This window comes from Mobula hypostoma, chromosome 9 (genome assembly GCF_963921235.1).
Source record: "Mobula hypostoma chromosome 9, sMobHyp1.1, whole genome shotgun sequence".
NCBI lineage: Eukaryota > Metazoa > Chordata > Chondrichthyes > Myliobatiformes > Myliobatidae > Mobula > Mobula hypostoma.
The window spans coordinates 35,680,978-35,701,935 of record NC_086105.1 but is presented as its reverse complement, the minus strand read 5'-3'; the positions used below and the strand labels follow the sequence as shown (position 1 = coordinate 35,701,935).

Here is a 20,958-nt window from a genome sequence, read left to right as displayed (position 1 = left end):
GTAGATGATGACACCCAAGACTATGTATAAACATCTGATTTGGCCCGTGACTTTCAGTTACAAAGGACAGTAAAAATAATCAGAGTCTGTTAATCCCATAAGTGACTTATTGCTGTAAAGATGTGTATCTGTCAGGCATGAAAGGCAAAACTGGCTTCATAATAAAGTATCCAGCTGCCATTCATTATCTAGTATCATACACAAGGAATGATCAAACCACTGGAAGTCTCCATGCCCAGACAAGGTGAACAAAATTAAGACAGTTTACAGTTAATGCCCAGAATTGACAATCACTAACATATCTTAATTGGCAATCACTAATACCTTTCTCTCTTGGACTTGCTGTTTCTGTTTCTGAATGATATCATCCACTTGATCTTGTGTCATTCCTTTCCAACGATCTACAATTACACGATTTGGTCCAAATGCACTTAATGCCTGTTTTGGATTTTCTGTTAGCAAATCACTGTGTAGGTGGTTTTCAATTTCTATTAAATTATCTTCTTGCTCATATTGTTTTTCCAGCTTTTGCCTTGTAGCCTTTTCAGTTGCCTAAACCACAATAAAGTAAAATGTTACATTTTTAGAACTTTTTATTTCCTCTACATGAAACATGGGAGAATCATAAAAGATGATTGGCCTCCCCATTTCATTTAGTGGATCTAGCATTAATTTTGGTTGATATTATGAAATGAACAGCATCAGGTATAGCCCTGAATTAGCCTAACTTCCTTTCCACTGATGTCAGCAGGAAGATAAACAGGCCACATGCTATGCAGCCAATCTAACATACCCCATTTTATGCACCCCCAGCATTAATGTTACTCCTTTCAATTGCACTCTATCACTGAAAAACTTTCTCTCTTGATGATTCTTAAGGCACATTTGGTTACTTGTGAGATTGTACTTGGAATATTGCATGTAGGAAGGATGTCACTAAGCTAGAAAGGGTGCAGAAAAGATTCACGAGGATATTACCGGGTATGAAAAGCTTGAGTTATAAGGAGAGGCAAGATAGGCTGTCCCCTGAAGTGGAATCTTATAGAGAAATACAAAATACATGAAGGAATTGATGAGGTAAATGGTCAGACTTCTTTCCAGATTCTAAAACTAGAGGACATATGTTTAAGTTAAGAGGGGCCAGACTTAAAAATGACCCAACAAGCAACTTTTCCCACAGATAGGGTAGTGGTAATCCATATGACCAATACCAAACATTTGAAAGCTATTTTGACAGATATATGGATAGGAAAGAGTTAGAGGGATGTAGGTGAATGGCACTCAGTTGGCATGGACAACTTGGGCCAAAGGGCCTGTTTCTATGCTGTAAAATCCTATGACTCTATGATACAACCTCAAATTAGATTGGGGAAAAAGTTGCCTTCATCACACAACTTTTCGACTCAAAAAGAAAAGTCACTATGATGGCACCAAATTCTGTGTGAGTTGAATTTCCCCCTAGAAACGCTTCTGCTACCAAATAACGCATTGGTTTCTTGTAATGCCTGCAAGAAAAAGTAGTCTTAAGTTATCTTAATGTACTATTGCTGTTCAATTTCAGCAGAAACTTGCATAATTTAGGATGCAGGTACACAGCTATTTGAATTTTTCCCTACTAGCTTTCTAGCAGGTTTCTTAAAAGTAGTATTATAAGTATTTTCACGTACGGATGCGAGACGTGGACACTCACCAAGACGATGCGAAAATCTCTAGATGGTTGCTATACACGAATGCTCCAGATGGCTCTTGATGTGAGTTGGCAACAGCACATAACGAATGTTGAGCTCTATAACAACCTACCACTAAAATTGAGGCGAGAAGACTGCAACTAGTGGGGCACTGTCCACACCACCCCGAGCTACCTGCCAGTCTAGTCATCATATGGGAGCCCAAGCACGGGAGGATGAACCCTGGGCACCTTCCCAAGACTATGGTCAACATGCTCCTAGAATGCAGCGGCACGGCTAATGTAGGTGAACTGAACACACTGATGAGGGAGAGGGAGAGGGAGAGGGAGAAGTGGAGAGTCCGTCATAAACGTGCCTGACGCCGGCCCCCTAGGCCTGAGTCGACATGGTAGTAGTAGTAGTAGTAGTAGTAGTAGTAGTAGTAGTAGTAGTATTATAAGTTATTGAAGAAAAATTATGTTTTTAAAAATTTAGTGTGGAACCATGGGAACAGATTTTAAGACACCTCTGACCAACAAAGTGCATCAGGACATCTATAGTTCTCTGTAGGGCTTCAGACTTCCCTTCAAAGAGATATTTTTAACTCCACCTTCTGGTGCAGTAAAAAGATAAGCAGTGCACTTCGTGTTTATTTTAGCAACTAGTTGAATTTTCCAGTTATCCCACTCGCTGCCAATCTGCTTAAGAAGCAACAGTGGAGCCCCTTATAAAATTAACATCTGGCATTAAAATTTTAGAAACTATGGGAGATAATTTTAACTTTAAATGATATAATGATTGGCAAGGTAGAAATTTAAAAACTCATAATTTAACCACAAAACTGAATTAATTACAAACACTAAAGTTTTTAAAAATTATTTATGTGCAAATCATCCCTAAATTGATGTAAATCCAGAATTGCTTGCACAAATGATCACTATGCTGCTCCCGTTAGCCTGTCTGACATTCACTCGGCATCAGGTCTGGTTCATACAATGTCCACTTCCTTTCTTACTGATATAAATTGGAACTCCAAAATAGAACCTATGATCTTTGTGAATCACTCAATATTACTAGAAGCATACTGAAACTATCAGTTGTAACCATTAACAGTTAATGGTTAGTTAGTACAGTTAGTTAGTACAGTTAGCTGATAACAGTGGATATCATTGGCAGCTTAATAAGGTCTACACACACATGCTAAAACTAAGATTGTTTTCTGCAGTTTTTAGTTGCTGATAGACTCCTTTGATGTTTCAAACCTTCTTCTTTTCAGTGATGAATCTTTCCACAGATACAAGAGCTAAGCAAGTACAAGAAAATGTTTTTGTTCCCCTCTCTCTCTCTCTCAAAGCTACCCCATCTCCCCATGTAATCATCTTACCACCAGCCAACCCCTACTACTTCCATAGCCATCCTTCTCCATGATAAACAGAGAAGGTCCTCTTCACCAATATATCAGTTCCAATACCTGATCCTCTCAAACCACAATCCCCACGTCTTTCTATCCCTTAATACCAAATTGATGGATTTTCGTTGACCATTTCACTTTGGGTCTCAGATGCTGAATTTATTAGAGACATGCACTATAAACAATACGATGCATTGTCTGACCAATCTGCATTTATTGACACCAAGCAAATCATGTAGAGTTTAATGTTGATTTTATTCTATCTTCTGATGATGACTTTGATTCTGTTGATATTCAACTTATTGTCCTCAAAATATTTGGCTACAAAATATAATATTCTCCTGCACTGCATCTTTACTTTATTTTGTTAGTCCTTCTTTCCACCACTTTGGAATTTTGTTCACATTCACCGTTTACTGAAAATGGTGATTCCTCTTATCTCCAAACTTCTACTCTATTTTTCACATCAATAGCTGTTAAATTTATGAAACCTGTTCTTAACAATCAAATTGTCTTGTGACATAATCATTCTGCCTTAAACCATAATTACCAGCATGATCACATGAGGTCATGGGAATGAAGCAAAACAAATGCATGTTGACTCTTGATCTACAATTAAAAAAATAAAAGCTGAAACCTGTGCCCTATTGAAATCCTTTGTTGCTACAGTAACAGCTCTCCTAGTGTCTTCTTCCATTTGTTGCAATTCACAAACTCTTCGGTCCAAAGCTATCCTATTCTTATCATACAATTTATCTGGAAAAAGAACCAGATAAATTAAATAAAAATCAGGATCAGAATCAGGTTTAATATCACCAGCACATATCATGAAATCTGTTAACTTTGTGGCAGCAGTACAATGCAATATATGATGACAAAGAGAAGAGGAAAACTGTGAATTGCAGTAAGTATTCAAATTTTTTCTCTCTATTAAACCACTTAACTTTCAATAGATTTCACTAAATGTTTTTATTACTAATTTTTTATTGCAACATCAACAAATTACATTCAATACAACCAGTTGCCAATTACATTTTGACTGTTTATCCCAACCACCCCCCAACCTTCATCACCATCCCCCCTCCACCCCTCCCTCCACCCCTCCCTCCCCCATCCCTCTCCCATCCCTCTCCCCTCCACCAACCAACTGAATAGTAGTGCATACACAGACAAAGCATTCCTATTTTATACAATAGTAATATTTTCTAATTTATCTGTGTTGCTCATCTTCCCCTGAATCTGTTATTGTAAGTTGGTGGTGGAGCCCTGAGTTACCCTCTTCCCACCCCACCTCCCATCAGCCCTCCCATTCAACCCTTTACCTTGTAACATCTGTGAGTGTCACTTAGCAATGTCAGACACTGAACAATAACCACCCCCTCTAGCACCAACAAATTAGAAAGACAAAGCAGTTCTCATAGACAATCATATCAAAGAGACAAGAAAAAAAAACCTGGACAAACCTATTACCCTATATAATTAAAACCATTTCCGTCTCAAATATAATATACCACATAATCAAGACCCCATTAGCTCTCTTGCGAGAAACTGTTGCTTTAATAAACCGTCCCTTAGCGATGGCGTCATACATGTCTTATCTGGCGCCCAAGAACGAAAACAAGTCTACTGGAGACATAACCCGAAATGAACATGTACAACTAAAGTTATTCAGAATCAGAACAAACTGCTGTTTTTCAGCTTCATTCTTGATGAAGTATGACATCTGGGTATATTGAATATCACCTTAGGAAGTAAAAAATAAGAAGTATAAATCTAGGCAGACTTACATCACCTTACCATGTTATCCTTGTACTAACAAGTTAACTGAGCCATTACCTTAAAACTTTGACCTGCAATACTCAGAGACAAATTGGCCCCTTAATTAACTAAATACAAAAGTGCAACGAATGACTTTCCAATAAAAGAATAACCAGAAAACTTCACACCTAGGACGTTAACTTGCCCGTGCCTGTTAGACTGCGCATACAGGCCGGTCCGAACTCTTAATGCAATTCCATCTCCTCCCGAGGGGTGTGTGGACTTTGCCCAGGGTCTTCTTCCATATCTCCCAGCACCGATGAATTCAGAGCTTCCTTTGCTTCCTCTGCCGAGTTAAACGACATCTTCATGCCCTCAAAATCGCCGGGTGTATGAGGAACGAGTCGATCCCCTTCTGTCGAAGCTTAGCGCGGATCTCCTTGTACCCCTGCCGTTCCTGCATCGTGCCGGGGCTGTAGTCGGCGAAGAACTGTAGCTGGGTGCTATCCGGGAGAGTAGGTTTGGCTTTCCTTGCGCACTCCAGGATAGCCTGCCGGTCGGTGTATGGTAGAAGCCTGAAAACCATGGTCCGCCGTCTTGAGGTGTTGTTGGAAAAGATCCTATGTGCTCTATCGATCTCCAATAGAGTGCTGTGGGAATTCTTGAGCGCTGGAATCCAATTAGGCAGCATCTCCTGGAGGTAGCCTCTCGGATCATCGCTCTCAGCGCCTGTCGGTAAGTTGACCAGCCGCACATTGTTTCTCCTGGATCTGTCCTCCAAGTTGTTTAGCTTCTTCCATATCGCAGTCACCTCTGCGAGACAGGAGTTAGTAACTTTCTCATTCTTGGATAAGCAAACCTGAATGTTGTCTATTTTGTTGAAGACCATGCTAAATTTTTTAGCACGAATGTCCGCTTGCTCCTTTAATGACCGGAGAATGTTGCCATTCTCTGCCATATGCTTCTGTATGGGGTCAAGAGCCTTTTCCAGCGACTCCTTTAGCATGTGGGCTACCGTTTCTCGCAGCGATTCCACCTCCGTCACCATTGTTTGCTTAATTAGCCTAGCTGTTTCCTCGGATGAATCGCTAACTTGGTGTCATCTGCTGGTATCTTGTTTCCTGGTTGAATTTCAATCTTTTTTTGAGGTCATGTCTTTAGTTAGATCTTTCTCCAACTCAGTCTTGTAGTAAGACCATCTATGAGCCCTAGAGAACTGGAAAAAGGAGGGTTATATGTCAGGTTCAGTGCTGTGCTGCCATCTTGCCTCGTGCCTCACTGGAAATCCCGCTAAATGTTTTTAAGGACGGCATAGCATTGAATGGAAATTACATTTTTCTAATGTGATATAAGGTGACATTATTTAAGGTTGCAGTCTGAATTAGAAAATGTACCTTGCATAAATTCCTACACAGGGAATGTTCAAGTTATGTTCAGTTTATCTTATTAATTTTCATTCTTTGATGAGACATGAAATCAAATACATTTCTCCTTGTTCAATTTATGCAGGATGATTTTTGCTTTGTTTTACACAAGTAGGAAGGTTCATCTGAGGGCTATACACACTAAGAAATCATTGTAGCTTTGTGATAATATCTAATCAAATAGATTAAATGAACAGAATATGCTGCAAAGTTCATTGATGATTCTTTAAACTGTGCAGAAAATAATCAAGAATCCTAACCAACAATTCTCCTATAATTTAAAACAAAAGCATACTTATTGCCCATTTCAGTTTTCTGTGGGATATTTTTGCCACATTTAATTAGAATCACAGTTATTAAAAATGAAAAGTAGTTCATTATATATGAACTCCCTTGGTATTTCTTGAGGTAATCTGGAGAGAGCTATATTAATACATGCTCTTTTTTTTTCCCTGTTCTTTCAAAGCTTCTCTCCTTCAGATATCTCTGCAGTAAACTGTTATTTCCTTGCCTTTCTATGCAAAGTTGAAAGTGTGTCTTGCACCATGAAATGTAAATCATTGAAAAATATTATGAGCCCAAACAAAGAATCGATGAAAGAGGCTTTACAAAGGCCTCTATTGGTCTGGACCAGAATTAAACCAGGTCCTGGTGGAAAAGCAGAGGCTGTAATCCACCTAGTCTTCAAACAATATATTCTTTCTTCGAATTCATTTTAAATCTGTTGAATCCATGGAAATACTTACCATACATTGAGTTAGGTATACTATACAATGTACCCATGAAAATCCACACATCTTAAAAAAAAAACTCTTGGTAGGCCAAGGAAATTAATTTGCTCTATTTAGATGACTTTATAGCAAGACTTAGTCCTATCCAAATATCCTTTCTAAACCAGGAAGTAGATTTGAACAGCCAGGAGTTCATCAGTGCCTGCAATCATTTGAGAATCATCTCCTGCATACCTTTCAACAGAAACAGTATGCGATAGGGGTCCATAATTATATGGAATGAAGCAACAATGTCTAAACAAAAAAGAGAACTAAATGATTAAATAAAAACGATATGTTAATACTACAGCATACTGGAATACAGCTGGTCTATATGTTCTCTTTCAAAGCAGAACTGAACAGATGAAAGAGACATGCCATCATAGAAAATCTGTGAAAACCTTTTGATAATCGTTACATGCAAAAATTATTAATATCACTCAGCTGAATTTTTATTTGTAATTCTACTAACCTGCAAGCTTCTGCTCTTCCAAAGCATTCTTTAGTTCTCGCTGCTGTTCAAATGACCACTCCCGGACTTGTTCCTGTTGACGCCTAATCCTTTCTTGCTGATTTAAGTCTTCACCAGTAAACATCTGTATGCTAGACACTGTACAACGAGGATCATTGTCTGAAATTCGAGCGGGGACATCTTTTTTTAAAGCCTGTGGGTCATTCAGATCAAACTCACGGCGTGTTTCAGGCTTCTGATAGGCCAGACGGAATTCAGAAATAGCCTTGTTTAAGTTAATCATATCACGTTTGTATCGATCATCAAGAAGGCGCATTGTTTGGTCATGTCGGATCAAATCTTTCGCTGCAGCAAAATATAAGAAAAGTAATAAAATACCCTTGTGTATTTTACACAGGGAGAGGCTGACGTCACAGCACAAGTTGGGTGAATCCATTCAATGCTCAGAAAACGCACTTCACACTCCACATCAGCCTACCATCCTCCCCTCTGGACTCAACCAAATAAACACAGTCCTACTGTGCACTGCCATATTGGGCTGAGAGACCCCTGACGAGATTGTTAATGGGGCTGCTTGGTCACTGCCCACCACTGTCAGTGCTAACATTGCGCATCCTGTGACATTCAAAAAATGAGGTTTATTTTTTTGAATCATGATCTCTCATGGAACCCCTGATGACCTCTCTTAGAACCCTAGGGTTCCATGGACCCGCGGTTGAGAAACCCTACTCTAGTTCTATATACAGTTTTCTGAACTAGAATCAGATTTAATATCATTGTTATATGTTGTGAAATGTGTTGGCTTTGCAGCAGCAGTACAATGCATAACAATAATAAAGAAAAAGCTGTGAATATATATATATATATATATATATATATAGTAAATAATTAAGTTAAATAAGTAGTGCAAAAATAGTAATAAAAATGGTAGTGAGTTAGTGTTCATGGGTTCAATGTCTATTCAGAAATCAGATGGCAGAGGAGAAGAAGCTGTTCCTGAATCGTTGAGCATGTGCCTTCATCCTCTGTACCTCCTTCCTGATGGTAGCAATGAGAACAAGGTATGACCTGGGTGATGGCAGTATGATGGATGCCGTCTTTTTGAGACCTCACACCTTGAAGATGTCCTGGATACCATGGACTGTAGTGTTTATGATGGAGCTGACTAATTTTACAACTCTCTGCAGCTTATTTCAATCCTGTATCCTGTGCAAGTAGCCCTCCTCACCAATACCAGATGGTGATACAGCCAGTTAGAATTTTCCATCTGTGGAAATTTTCAAGTGCCAAATCTTTTCAAAGTTTTAGCCTTCAATTTTCCTCAGAAAATCTAGTACTATTGGAATAAAATGTCAGTTGGATTGAGGAAGTGTGTATTGATGGTGAGAACAGAAAGAGAGGATTAAGCATGTTATCAGTGCACAAATTGAATAAGGACCCACTCCCAGCAGACTGTACTTCCTTTTCCACCAGACATGAATTCTGAATTGGACAGGAATGAAAAGTGATTTCCTTACCCATGTTTCTCAGCACCCACATGGAACTGAGTGAAAAGTGAGTTTGCTAAACACTGAAAGATACCCAAAAGATGGAAAAAGGTGTGTAATATTCCGCCAGATTCTAATAAAAGTTTTAAGGGAAATGTAAGTACTGCTTTGCAAATGTGTATACTGTATATCTGACACCATATATCTTATAATAATTGAGTTTCTAAGTTGTTTTCTGTTTTACAATGTAACCAAAGAAGGATCAATTATTTATTATGGCCCGACAACTACAAACATTTAAATGGAAAAATGCTGGGAAATGACAAAACTAGTATCTTAGGCATCTAAATCATTTGGATTGAATCTTGAACTATTATACTGTAATCAGAATTTATTTTTAAACTTACCGTAGGCAACATGTTTACTAGCCTCTGTCTCTTCCCGAAGTTTCCTATCTTGGACTTGAGCATCCAATGCCTGCTGATCAATCTTGGAAAAAACATACATTTACAAATAATTGTACAAATCTCTTTCAAACTGCTATGGTATATACCCATTCAGTATATCTGAAATAATATTATTTGTAATGCAATCATGATTTGGTGATGTCAAAAACTGAGCAGTGTCAAAATCATTTTGTCTTATTAATACATACTAAAAAGGTAGAACTACTTAACATTACATAATATGATATACTTTTTACATTTTTCTTGGTTCTTTCTTTCAAATCACTTGATATTATTCTGTACTTTATTATTAGTTAAGTCTGCACACTGAGTGTGTTTTAAATGTTGCTGCTGTAACAAAAGAATTTCCCACGAAATCAATGAAGTATTTATTATTATTATTTTATGCAATTGTAAAACATTCTTAAATTTACACATTGGTTAAATAGTACCTACAGCACGTTGTTGAAAACAGTTTTGTACTCACGATGTGCCAATTTCAGACAATACATTAATTATTTTGAAATGATAGCAATTTTTTAAAGTTCAAACATTAACTGATGCTGAAAAGACAAAAATGTCTTTATGACAGGCATATAATCCTCTGCAACTTATTTTTCTTGCTTTCAGAATTTTTGTAACAAAATGCATTTCATGTTAACTGCTCTTTATAATCCCCTATGATAATAATTGAAAAGACGTGTAATTTCCCACACATACCCCAATTGTCCTGACTCTGGTATTAAAAACTCTGTTTTTCCTCTGAACTTCCACATCCCTTCTTCGTGCAATTATAGCCGCCTCTTTCAGATCCACTGGACCATCCAGCTTTTGCATTTTTATTTCAGAGTTCAAGGAAGATTTCTTTATTCTCCCAAATCTAGTAACAAAAAACGGTTTAAATGTATGTAATTCAAAAGGAATCAATCTCTTATAAACAAATTTACCAGTGACAGATGATTTATTGGCTGCACCACGACAGATCAATGCACAATTACCTCTTTTTTTCTTCCCATGCCTAAGTTTACATCGCGTGTACGCGACTGAAACTGTTGCTAGGCGATCAGAGGTGGGGCGAGAGCGCTTGGATATTCTCGCGATATTCTCTCACGAGCATCGCTAGTTCTCGCGCTGCCTGCTGCTCCCGCCTTTATTGTCTGTGGCGTTAGAGATGTGACGCCATTTAAAGGAACGTAGTTCAGTCGATGAGGAAAGGTGTTTCACCCTCTGATGACATTGTACATTAAGTAAAAGCAGTCACGTTCTCCAAAATGGGATCCTTGAAGTTAATTGAAGTCGAAAACTTCAAATCGTGGAAAGGGCGACAGTTGATTGGGCCCTTCATGCGCTTCAACTGCATTATCGGCCCCAATGGATCAGGTAATGAGCGGTGCCCGAGGCCCACAACAGCCACGATCAGCCGTGATCGCTATCCCTCCACCCCTCCCTCGACATTGCCGCCGACGCCTCCTCATCCCGACCATCTCCTAAGGAGGGGTTGGGGTAGGCGGAGAAGGAACAGATCTGAGTGGGAGTCCTGGACCAGTGTACAGAATTAGAGGAACTGTAGAATTTTGAGTGATCATATATGACAATGTTTTTATGCTTTGGAGTATAAATGTTTTTAATGGTAGATTGTGATGATGCCAGTGTTGTATATCTGCTTTTTCACTTTTTTGCTTTCTGTATCTCTTTATTCCACTCATAATCCTTAGATCATTTTGTGTTGCATCATTGATCATTTAAGTGTAAGAATCGGAGGGTTCTGTTACAGTTCTACAGTGTATTGGTGATATACTTAGAATACTGTTTAGAGTTTGCACCCCCTCCCTTTAACTACAAGCGGATATGGGTGGACTGGAGGCACTGTAAAGGAGATTCGCCAGGCTAATTGCTGGGGTGAAAAGGTTTTTCAATCAAGAAAGCTGTATGGTTGGGATCTGCATTCCTTAGAATTCAGAAGATCGAGTGGTAATAGAAACATAGAAAATAGGTGCAGGAGTAGGCCATTCGGCCCTTCGAGCCTGCACCGCCATTTATTATGATCATGGCTGATCATCCAACTCAGAACCCCGCCCCAGCCTTCCCTCCATACCCCCTGACCCCCGTAGCCACAAGGGCCATATCTAACTCCCTCTTAAATATAGCCAATGAACTGGCCTCAACAGTTTCCTGTGGCAGAGAATTCCACAGATTCACCACTCTCTGTGTGAAGAAGTTTTTCCTAATCTCGGCCCTAAAAGGTTTCCCCTCTATCCTCAAACTGTGACCCCTCGTTCTGGACTTCCCCAACATCGGGAACAATCTTCCTGCATCTAGCCTGTCCAACCCCTTTAGGATCTTATACGTTTCCATCAGATCCCCCCCCTCAATCTTCTAAATTCCAACGAGTACAAGCCCAATTCATCCAGTCTTTCTTCATATGAAAGTCCCACCATCCCAGGAATCAATCTGGTGAACCTTCTTGTACTCCCTCTATGGCAAAGATGTCTTTCCTCGATTAGGGGACCAAAACTGCACACAATACTCCAGGAAACATACATCAAAGTTGCTGGTGAACGCAGCAGGCCAGGCAGCATCTATAGGAAGAGGCGCAGTCGACGTTTCAGGCCGAGACCCTTCGTCAGGACTAACTGAAGGAAGAGTGAGTAAGGGATTTGAAAGCTGGAGGGGGAGGGGGAGATGCAAAATGATAGGAGAAGACAGGAGGGGGAGGGATGGAGCCGAGAGCCGGACAGGTGATAGGCAGAAGGGGATACGAGAGGATCATGGGACAGGAGGTCCGGGAAGAAAGACGGGGGGGGTGACCCAGAGGATGGGCAAGAGGTATATTCAGAGGGACAGAGGGAGAAAAAGGAGAGTGAGAGAAAGAATGTGTGCATTAAAAAGAGTAACAGATGGGGTACGAGGGGGAGGTGGGGCCTAGCGGAAGTTAGAGAAGTCAATGTTCATGCCATCAGGTTGGAGGCTACCCAGACGGAATATAAGGTGTTGTTCCTCCAACCTGAGTGTGGCTTCATCTTTACAGTAGAGGAGGCCGTGGATAGACATGTCAGAATGGGAATGGGATGTGGAATTAAAATGTGTGGCCACTGGGAGATCCTGCTTTCTCTGGCGGACAGAGCGTAGATGTTCAGCAAAGCGGTCTCCCAGTCTGCGTCGGGTCTCGCCAATATATAAAAGGCCACATCGGGAGCACCGGACGCAGTATATCACCCCAGTCGACTCACAGGTGAAGTGATGCCTCACCTGGAAGGACTGTTTGGGGCCCTGAATGGTGGTAAGGGAGGAAGTGTAAGGGCATGTGTAGCACTTGTTCCGCTTACACGGATAAGTGCCAGCAGGGAGATCAGTGGGGAGGGATGGGGGGGGACGAATGGACAAGGGAGTTGTGTAGGGAGCGATCCCTGCGGAATGCAGAGAGAGGCGGGGAGGGAAAGATATGCTTAGTGGTGGGATCCCGTTGGAGGTGGCGGAAGTTACGGAGAATAATATGTTGGACCCGGAGGCTGGTGGGGTGGTAGGTGAGGACCAGGGGAACCCTATTCCTAGTGGGGTGGTGGGAGGATGGAGTGAGAGCAGATGTACGTGAAATGGGGGAGATGCGTTTAAGAGCAGAGTTGATAGTGGAGGAAGGGAAGCCCCTTTCTTTAAAAAATGAAGACATTTCCCTCGTCCTAGAATGAAAAGCCTCATCCTGAGAGCAGATGCGGCGGAGACGGAGGAATTGCGAGAAGGGGATGGCGTTTTTGCAAGAGACAGGGTGAGAAGAGGAATAGTCCAGATAGTTGTGAGAGTCAGTAGGCTTATAGTAGACATCAGTGGATAAGCTGTCTCCAGAGACAGAGACAGAAAGATCTAGAAAGGGGAGGGAGGTGTCAGAAATGGACCAGGTAAACTTGAGGGCAGGGTGAAAGTTGGAGGCAAAGTTAATAAAGTCAACGAGTTCTGCATGCGTGCAGGAAGCAGCGCCAATGCAGTCGTCGATGTAGCGAAGGAAAAGTGGGGGACAGATACCAGAATAGGCACGGAACATAGATTGTTCCACAAACCCAACAAAAAGGCAGGCATAGCTAGGACCCATACGGGTGCCCATAGCTACACCTTTAGTTTGGAGGAAATGGGAGGAGCAAAAGGAGAAATTATTAAGAGTAAGGACTAATTCTGCTAGACGGAGCAGAGTGGTGGTAGAGGGGAACTGATTAGGTCTGGAATCCAAAAAGAAGCGTAGAGCTTTGAGACCTTCCTGATGGGGGATGGAAGTATATAGGGACTGGACATCCAAGGTGAAAATAAAGCGGTGGGGGCCAGGGAACTTAAAATCATCGAAAAGTTTAAGAGCGTGAGAAGTGTCACGAACATAGGTCGGAAGGGATTGAACAAGGGGTGATAAAACAGTGTCGAGGTATGCAGAAACGAGTTCGGTGGGGCAGGAGCAAGCTGAGACAATAGGTCGGCCAGGACAGGCAGGTTTGTGGATCTTGGGTAGGAGGTAGAAACGGGAAGTGCGGGGTGTGGGAACTATAAGGTTGGTAGCAGTGGATGGGAGATCCCCTGAGCGGATAAAGTCGTTGATAGTGTGGGAGACAATGGCCTGGTGCTCCTTAGTGGGGTCACGATCGAGGGGTAAATAAGAGGAGGTATCCGCGAGTTGTCGCTGTGCCTCGGCAAGGTAGAGGTCAGTACGCCAGACTACAACAGCACCCCCCTTATCAGCGGGTTTAATAATAATGTTAGGATTAGTGCGGAGGGAGTGGAGAGCAGAGCGTTCCGAAGGAGTGAGGTTGGAATGGGGACAAGGTGCGGTGAAGTCGAGACGGTTGATGTCCCGTCGGCAGTTGGCAATAAAGAGATCCAGAGCAGGCAGAAGACCAGAGCGGGGTGTCCATGAAGAAGAGGAGGGATGAAGTAGGCTCGGAGACGGAGACGGCGGAAGAAAAGTTCCGCATCATGGCGAACACGGAACTCGCTGAGGTGTGGGCGAAGGGGGACAAACGTGAGGCCCTTACTGAGAACAGAGCGTTCTGCCTCCGACAGTTGAAGGTCGGAGGGGATGGTAAAGACCCGGCACGGATGAGAGCTGGGATCAGAGGGGGGAGGGGGGAGGCTGGGGGTGTCAATGGAGAGGGGAGGGTTGGGGTGAGAGGAAGATGGAGCCTCTGAGGGCCCAGGAGCTGACGGTGGGATCTGAGGAAGACGGGGCTGCGGAGTGGTGGTGGGGGAAGGGGAGACGGGAGTCACAACAGCAGATCCCTGGCCCCCACCGCTTTATTTTCACCTTGGATGTCCAGTCCCTATATACTTCCATCCCCCATCAGGAAGGTCTCAAAGCTCTACGCTTCTTTTTGGATTCCAGACCTAATCAGTTCCCCTCTACCACCACTCTGCTCCGTCTAGCAGAATTAGTCCTTACTCTTAATTACCCAGACAGAATATAAGGTGTTGTGCCTCTAACCTAAGTGTGGCCTCATCTTGACAGTAGAGGAGCCATTGATTGACATATTGTAATGGTAATGGGAAGTGAATTTAAAATGGGTGGCCACTGGGAGATCCCACTTCTTCTGGTGGACAAAGTGTAGGTGCTTGGTGAAGCGGTCTCCCAATCTATGTCGGGTCTCACCAATATAGAAGAAGCCACACTGGGAGCACCAGACACAAAATATGACCCCAACAGACTCACAGGTGAAGAGTCACCTCACCTGGAAGGATTGTTTAGGGCCCTGAATGTTAGTGAGGGAAGAGTTGTAAGGGCAAGTGTAGCACTTGTTGGGCTTGCAAAGATAAATGCCAGGAGGGAGGTCAGTGGGGAGGGACAAATGGACAAGGGAGTCGCGTAGGGAGCGATCCTTGTGGAAAGCAGAAAGTGGAGGGGAGGGAGAGATGTCCTTGGTGGTGGGATCCTGTTGTAGATGGCGTAATTTCTGGAGAATTATGTGCTGGATGCGGAGGGTGGTGGGATGATAGGTGAGGACGAGGAACACTATCCCTGGTAGGGTGGCAGAAGGATGGGGTAAGAGTAGATGTATGTGAAATGGAAGAGATGCAGTTGAAGGCAGCGTTGATAGTGAAGGAAGGGAAGCCCCTTTCTTTGAAAAAGGAGGACATCTTCATTCTGGAATGAAAAGCCTCATCCTGAGAGCAGATGCGGCAGAGATGGAAGAATTGAGAGTGAATAGCTTTTTTACAAGTAACGGTGGGAGGAAGTATAGTCCAGGTAGCTTTGACAGTCCGTTAGTTTATAATAGACATCACAAGATAAACTGTCTCCAGAGATGGAGACAGTGAGACCAAGAAAGGGGTGGGAAGTGTCAGACATGGGCCAGGCAAATTTGAGGGCAGGGTGGAAGTTGGAGGCAAAGTTGATGAAGTCGATGAGCTCTGCATTGGTGCTGGAAGCAGCACCAATGCAGTCGTCGATGTAGCATAGGAAAAATGGAAGACGGACACCAGTGTAGGCTTGGAGCATAGACTGTGACTCACCTAGCCGAGTAAAAATGCAGGCGTAGCTGGGACTCGTGGGAGTGCCCATGGCTACACCTTTTGCTCTTCCCAGCTCTTTACCTCATCCCTCCCCCTCCTGGTTTCACCTATCACCTGGTGTTTCTCTTTCCCCTCCCCCCACCTTTTAAATCAACTCCTCATCTCTTTTTCTCCAGTCCTGCCAAAGAGTCTTAGCCGGAAACATTGACTGTACTTTTTTACATAGATGCCGCCTGGCCTGCAGAGTTCCATCAGCATTTTGTGTGTGTTGCTTGGATTTTCAGGATCTGCAGATTTCCTCATTTAAGGTCCTCAGGGACTTGATAAATACTTAGTGAGAATTTTTCACTGGTGGGAGGTTCACACCAGTCACTGAAAAATGAAGTGTATAGAAATTTCTTCTCTAATCAGGTAGAGAATACTAAATTCTCTGCCCCTCCCTTGTATTTGAGGCTAAATCGTTGCACTTATTTGGAAGACTGAGGGTTAATGAGAACTGGCATAGAAGAGAAGTTGAAGCCAGAATAGATGAGCCATTATCATGTTTGAAAGGCGCAGTGGGTTTGAGGTGCCTGGTGGACTATATTTGTTTCTATTTTCTTGTGTGTCTAATGATCATCTTCAAATTAACCAGCTTCCATTGCTGCCAATCCATCCTAGAGTACATTTCTTCTGCGCCATTACCATTGATGTGCCAGGGTGCCTTTTGGGTTTCTCCATTTCTCATGTTGGTTGGCATCTGTCTGTCTCGAAGGACAATGGGTAATCATCATCATCATTATCACAAACCTGGGCAGAAGGTTTGGAGATCCTGAGGTGCCTAGTCATAAAGATCTTCCCCTCTCGGCCCCACTGGTGTAGTCCAAAGGAAAGCTAATGAAGCAATATGTTTGGCAACACACATCAAAGTTGCTGGTGAACGCAGCAGGCCAAGCAGCATCTATAGGAAGAGGCGCAGTCGACGTTTCAGGCCGAGACCCTTCGTCAGGCACCAGCTTGGCTGCAGGAGCTGCTGGGAGGATGGTCAATGACATCCAAATGCCTTAGGGGCTCTGCTCTGGATTTACTGCCTGGGTTTACTCCTGTAGTCTTTGTCTTCCGAGTCTGCCCGCAAGGCAGTGGGGCTTTTTACCCATTGCTGGGGATCTGGTTCACAAGTACCAGGACGTGTCCACGCACTGGTGGCCTGTGTGTACACGTGCAGGTGCGAGACCTCCTCCCTGTCCTCTGTTGTTCAGCCTGAGTCCAAAAGGAGTTGAGTTTCCGTGTGTTGTCAGTGATGAGGCACTAAATGAGGGTTGCTGTTGGAGAGGTTGTGTACTGGCAGGGAGAGACTTGCACATTCTGCTGTCCTTTTCACAAGACTGCTAGCCAGCAGTGGAAGCTGAAATTGAGAGCGACAAACACTACCCACTACCACTCTAGATGCATTACAACAACCATTTTGACAGTTTGCATATATTTGTCAGTGACTCTAATGTCAATGATTACCAATCCTTGGGAGTATTCCTCAAAATAATAGAGAATGCTTCTCTTTACATCTGACTTTCAGATTCTTGAAAGAAATTATACAGCAAATAAAATGATATAAAGACATGCGAGACCTCCACAATGACTGCTCGTTTGTGTTCTAAGCTTCTTCACTCCCAGGTTCTCAATTTTTAAAAAATCCCTGTCTTGCTTTTTTTTCATGCTCATTTAAAAGGCTATTGCATCATACCTTACATTGTGCCCTTTAATGTTGGTTATGTAAATTCCATTCCAGAGAATGGATCAGAAATCAAGATCTCCTTAAGTATTCAGTGGTTGTAAACATATATAGTTGGAAAAAACAAATCAGTGCTTTCCAAACTATTTAACTCTCAAAGATTTGAGCTCTTGCTGGTTTTTGAGAAAAGATAGTAGAATCCTGAATATAAAACAGATTAAGGTATTACTAGCTGTCTAAATCACATGGAATATTTTGAGATTGTTTTTACTAAATCTTTCAAATACTGAACTTTAATTCCATTGAACAATTGGTGAAATTGATTTGCTTCTCTAAATTTGGTTTTGAAGTGGTATACATGTAACTGTTAAGAACAACATACATAATGGTAAACCTAATTTTTTATGCTGTATTAATTTCCTGCAGAATAAATATTTACAAATTGATCTCACCTTTACTTTCATTGACAGGGAAGTCCAATATAATGGATGCTATCAGTTTTGTGATGGGCGAGAGAACTGCTAATCTCAGAGTGAAGCACATGAAGGACCTGATTCATGGTGCTCATATAGGACATCCTGTGTCACCTATGGCAAGGGTCACTATGCTGTATGAGACGGAAAATGGAGAGGAGCTAACATTTACCAGAGCCATTGTTGGTAAAGGAAGGGGTTGCTGTTTCTAATTAAAAGATTATCAGATTATTGTTATTATATCTGTTCAGGCATCTTTTATAGCATATTTAATCTTAAACTATCAGACTTGAGAGGAATTAACAAAATATTTGTAATTAAAATGATTTTTGAGAACCCATCCCTTTGAGTTACTACATTTTTTCTACAATTCAGCTAAACATTGCTAATTTATGAACAGTTTCATATATACCAAGATACAGTGAAAACCTGTTTTGCGTACTGTTTATACAGATCAAATCATTACACCGTGCATTGAGCTATAATAAGCAAAAACAATAATAAAGTGTAAAAGCTACCAAAAATGCATTGCAGGTAGCAATAAAGTGCAAGCTCATAACCAAGTATTTTGAGAGGTTTAGAGTTTTTTTTATCATCAAGAGATCCGTTCAAGAGTCTGATAACAGTGGAATAGAAGCTGTCCTTCAGCCTGCTGTATGTGGCAAAGGGGAGAAAAGAGAATGTTTGGGTGATATGAGTGTTGACACTTTCAGAAAAGCTTTTATATCCTATATTTGATTTACTCAACAGATTAATATTATGAGCAAAGTATAGTTATGGAAGCTAAATGGTGAATTCGTTTTCTATCATTGTTTTGTCAGGTAATTCTTCAGAATTTCGATTAAATGATAAAGCTATCAGTCGAACAGAATACTCAAATGAACTTGAAAAAATTGGCATTCTACTGAAAGGTAGAAACTGCCTGGTGTTTCAGGTATTAAGAAAATTATGATTGTTTATTTTAGTTGTGTGTTTGGAATGCAAGAATAGGATTGGGCTATTTAACCCTTTCTGTAATGTAATGAAATTATGGTGGATTAGTAAAATAACTCCATATACCCATCATATTTCTAAATACCTTTCATGGAACATATAAGTTTTTGATATAGAATTATGAATTGGTTTACCATCAATTGATATTTGCAGAGGAGTTTTCCCTATTCTCTGTTTACGGAAAGACTGGCTTTAAATTTAGTGTAATTAAATGCCCAAGTTTAGTTTTTCATTGTTGCTTTTGCTGCATAGTTTTTTCTATCTGTAAATGATCAAATCACCCTTTCACCTTCTTAATTTGAGAGAACATAGTCCAACTTTGTACAATCTCCCCTTGCAATTTAATCTTAATTTTTATGCAAGAAAAAGACGTTGTGCTTTGGAAATTAAGGTGGAATTAAGCAATTTGCTCATGTTTTCTTGGGCCCATTACTAACCTCACCTCTTCAGTTTTTAGTGCAAATTTTGTGTTTACTAGTATTTTTTTTCCTCAGAGTCCTTAAGAGTTTTTACAGATGAAAAGTGGCAATATTGAAATACAGGAAGTTCTTAGACATGGAGTTGATGTTTCACTGACTGTGTTGTCTAGACTATGTTACACAGTCTCAAGATAAGAGCTAGCTATTCATGGCACTAGTGAAAAAATTCTTCACCCAGAGAGTGGTAAATCTTTAAAATTCATAACCAAAGAAGATTTGGAGACTTAAGTCACTGAGTGAATTGAAACTCTTGAAAAAGAATTGAAAGGACACATACAGTTGGTAGAGAACTTCAATATCCCTCGCCAAGCCTGCTTTGGGAATACCACCGCAGAATGAGCTGCTGGGTCTGGAGATGATCACTGCATAGTTCTTATGGAGACAGAAGTACTGTCTTCACACCAAGGACATCGCACATCATGCTGTGTTGCACTGTAAGCAAACTAAATGGAATAGTCTGAGAGCAATCTGCAATCTCATGACCCAGCCATTCTATCAATGGTAATAAGCCAAGGGACCAACTCTGGACCAATGGGGATTGCAGAAGTACATGCTGCTGCAGTATCAGGCGTACCTAAATTGATGAAGTACCTGCCAGGTGAAGCAGTAATACAGGACAGTATATGCAAAACAACATGCAATAGACATATTATTCTCAAAACCAACAAATCAGTTTACACTTTGGAGCCCTAATACAACTGCTTGTGTACAATTTTACATCTAATGTGAGGTGGAAGCTTCAAACAGCACCTCCTCACTTATGGTGCTATCTGGCAAGTAACTGCTGAAGAAAAGGTTAGGACATTTGATAACATGTTCAACTGGAAGTGCTTATTCCTGTGTTGACACCATCACAGAAGACAATCTCCAACCAATTTGATCAGCTTCATGTGATAGCAAGTGCCACTGGACCCCACATATAGTACTGAAGTATAGTACTGGCTGAGTATAGCACATGCCACATATAGTACTGAAGATCTGCACTCCAGAACTAGCTGTGACTTAGCTATTCTCGTATTTTAGAATGGATAAGATTGCTCACCTAGATCTGAAATACCTATTACTACCAATCAATCTACTTGATTATCAGCAAAATGATGGAAGCTGTTCTCAATAGTGATGTCAGGAATCATTCAACCTATTCATAAGTGCCCAGTTTAGGTTTCACTAGGTTTACTGGCTTCAAATTTTTTCACTGCCTGGGTACAAGAAGAGATTAAAGAAACTGAATTCCATTGGCACAATGGTGACTATCCTTAATATCAAGGAGTATTTGACAGTGTAATATCCAGATGACCTGGTACAATGGAAGTGAAAGGGAAAACATTTCAGTGGTTGGAACCATGCCTTGCACGTAGAAAGATGGTTGTGTTTGTTAAAGGTTCCAGAA

General features: G+C 41.4%; 2 protein-coding genes across 3 annotated transcripts in view; one reads left to right on the top strand and one right to left on the bottom strand.

The window, feature by feature from the left end:
- Positions 1–20,958, bottom strand: part of LOC134352362 (RIB43A-like with coiled-coils protein 2) — a 55,243-nt gene that overhangs the window by 16,489 nt on the left and 17,796 nt on the right. The window contains exons 1-6 of one of the 2 annotated variants that reach the window (XM_063059672.1): positions 10,434–10,464; positions 10,156–10,315; positions 9,397–9,478; positions 7,503–7,847; positions 3,716–3,834; positions 325–552 (exon numbers count right to left, since the gene is read on the bottom strand). In XM_063059672.1, coding sequence (XP_062915742.1) covers positions 325–552; positions 3,716–3,834; positions 7,503–7,847; positions 9,397–9,478; positions 10,156–10,272 — 891 coding nt within the window. In that variant the 5' untranslated portion in view covers positions 10,273–10,315; positions 10,434–10,464. Of the gene's footprint in view, positions 1–324; positions 553–3,715; positions 3,835–7,502; positions 7,848–9,396; positions 9,479–10,155; positions 10,316–10,433; positions 10,465–20,958 lie in introns of those variants that run through there. The other variant, XM_063059671.1, reaches the window with a different exon arrangement.
- LOC134352361 (structural maintenance of chromosomes protein 1B-like) overlaps positions 10,601–20,958 on the top strand; it is a 107,347-nt gene continuing 96,989 nt past the window's right edge. The window contains exons 1-3 of the mRNA XM_063059670.1: positions 10,601–10,815; positions 18,094–18,282; positions 18,918–19,030. Coding sequence (XP_062915740.1) covers positions 10,707–10,815; positions 18,094–18,282; positions 18,918–19,030 — 411 coding nt within the window. The 5' untranslated portion in view covers positions 10,601–10,706. The remainder of the gene's footprint in view (positions 10,816–18,093; positions 18,283–18,917; positions 19,031–20,958) is intronic.